This window comes from Lampris incognitus, chromosome 11, assembly GCF_029633865.1.
Source record: "Lampris incognitus isolate fLamInc1 chromosome 11, fLamInc1.hap2, whole genome shotgun sequence".
Lineage (NCBI taxonomy): Eukaryota > Metazoa > Chordata > Actinopteri > Lampriformes > Lampridae > Lampris > Lampris incognitus.
This window is the reverse complement of record NC_079221.1, coordinates 16,005,000-16,007,499: the sequence shown is the minus strand read 5'-3', so window position 1 is coordinate 16,007,499 and position 2,500 is coordinate 16,005,000. Positions and strand designations below refer to the sequence as shown.

Below are 2,500 nucleotides of genomic sequence, written 5' to 3'. Positions count from 1 at the left end.
CAGAAGCTGCTGCTGTTGTACATGAACCACACATTTAACTGTGCACTGCGATACAATCCTATTTCATTAGAGATCATGTTGTCCTTGTTATGCGGTGACACTGTTGGAAATGTCTCCCGGTCATGTCTGTCTGTCTCCTGTGTGCACTAGGTGGTATGTATTCTGAAACCATGTGGGCATACGTTGTCAGTATGCCGGTTAATCAATACCACAGAGATTGCTTCCGGTACATTTAACATAGCCAGTCTGAATTTTGTTTCTACGTGTTATTGATCATCCCAAGGGTTTCTTCCCCCACCCTGGAGTATTTGTAGAACATCTACTGCGCAATGTTGGTGTTGTTACAACCGATTTTTTTTTTCTGAACAAGTATTAAAAGCATTTGGTGATATGTGTTTTTGGTCTCCACAGGAGCCTCCGGAGTAGGAGTCAATGAACTGAGGAAGAGACTCATCAAGCTCAACCCCTCCACCTTTCAGGGCCCCGTACCACGTATGTACACAGACACATCTGCATCTCAATGCTCAACAGAAGTCAGGTTTTTTCTGGCCTTATTCAAATTGAAAAACGCAAATGGACACAGCTGGGGATCATTTGTTTGACAACTCATTTGTTTTATTCTTCATGGACACATAGGAATGCAGACACTCCTTCCTGTATATAACCCATAAACCTCCTGTATATAAGAGAATCAATGGGGCGTCCGAGTAGCGTAGCGGTCTATTCCGTTGCCCACCAACATGGGGATTGCTGGTTCGAATCCCCGTGTTGCTTTTGGCTTGGTCGGGTGTCCCTACAGACAAAATTGGCCGTGTCTGCGAGTGGGAATCTGGAAGTGGGTATGTATCCTGGTCGCTGCACTAGCGCCTCCTCTGGTCCGCCAGGGCACCTGTTCGGGGGGGGGGAGACTGGGGAGGATAGTGTGAGCTTCCCATGCACTATGTCCCCCTGGTGAAACTCCTCACTGTCAGGTGAAAAGAAGTGGCTGGCGGCATGTGGTAGTCTGCAGCCCTCCCCGGATTGGCAGAGGGGGTGGAGCAGTGACCAGGATGGCTCGGAAGAGTGGGGTAATTGGTGGGATACAGTTGGGGGGCGGGGGGGAGGGGATAATCAAATAACAGGCCCAAACTGACATTCTAGATGAAAATGGCTGATTTTGTCATTGATAGTCTTTTCATACATTTTTTTTATATACAACTGATTTCAAGAGGTTTGTCATTATGTTCTGCCAGACACCACCCGTCCAGTCAGTGAAGGAGAGCAGACAGGTAGAGAATACCACTTTGTCACCAAGGAGCTGTTTGAGTACATGGTGTGTAACCACAGGTAAAAACTATTGGCATTATTTTCAAATTTTTCAACAAATAGTTTTATATATTTATTTTAGTTGTTTTTTGTTCAAGTTTTCATAATCGTGTGTGTGTGTGTGTGTGTGTGTGTGTGTGTGTGTGTGTCCTTTAGGTTTCTGGAGTATGGGGAGTATAAGGGACATCTGTATGGCACCAGCAGCGACTCTATTGGCGAGGTCCTGAAGAGAGGAAGGATGTGCATCATTGATGTTGAACCACATGTAAGATGTGCTGGAGCAGCTCGGTTGATAGAGACACACTCGATCCTCACAACATCACTGTGGCAAGGCTGTGCAACAGCCATGATCCCCACAGCACAGAGACACAGACCGATGCTGCTCAAGGGCACAAAACAGCTTGTTTATAAATAATAATATGATAATTTTCTGAAACTCATAGTGCTTTACATAGGATGAGAGCAAAGGATCATAATAAACAGCAGAGAACTGAAGAGTACAAGATCAATAGCATGGCAGAGACTTAAAAACAAATAAATAAAAAACATTAAGCATAACATTAACATAAACATTGAATATAACAACATATAACATAAACATTAACATAAAGAGACATTAAAAAGGGCGGCACGGTGGCATAGTGGTTAGCGCGGTCGCCTCGCAGCGAGAAGGTCCTGGGTTCGAACCCCGGGGTTGTCTAACCTTGGGGGGGTCGTCCCGGGAGTTTGCATGTTCTCCCCATGTCTGCGTGGGTTTCTTCCGGGCGCTCCGGTTTCCTCCCACGGTCCAAAGACATGTAGGTCAGGTGGATCGGCTGTACTAAATTGTCCCTTGGTGTGAACTTGTGTGTGTGTCGGCCCTGTGATGGACTGGCGGCCTGCCCAGGGTGTCTCCCCACCTGCCACCCAATGACTGCTGGGATAGGGTCCAGCATCCCGTGACCCTAATTACGATAAGTGGCTTGGATAATGGATGGATGGATGGACATTAAAAACCCCAGAGGTAAAAACAGTTAAATTCTAGAGGACCTCTGTAGTTGGGGAGAAAGCTGAGCAGATCCACATCTCTGCAGTTGAGCTCTCTCCCTACTGTTGTCTTCATGGAGGTGCAGCCATGATTTTAACCTGCCTCAAGCCAATTACTCTGACTCGAGACACCACCCACCAACCACCCTGACAATATTCACACGGTGTT

The 2,500-nt window shown here is 46.6% G+C and overlaps 1 protein-coding gene across 1 annotated transcript in view; it reads left to right on the top strand.

Annotated features, from left to right (window-relative positions):
• mpp4a (MAGUK p55 scaffold protein 4a) overlaps window positions 1-2,500 on the top strand; it is a 32,960-nt gene that overhangs the window by 29,762 nt on the left and 698 nt on the right. Inside the window, exons 16-18 of the mRNA XM_056289903.1 lie at window positions 412-492; window positions 1,233-1,326; window positions 1,462-1,570. Of these exons, the coding sequence (XP_056145878.1) occupies window positions 412-492; window positions 1,233-1,326; window positions 1,462-1,570 (284 nt within the window). The remainder of the gene's footprint in view (window positions 1-411; window positions 493-1,232; window positions 1,327-1,461; window positions 1,571-2,500) is intronic.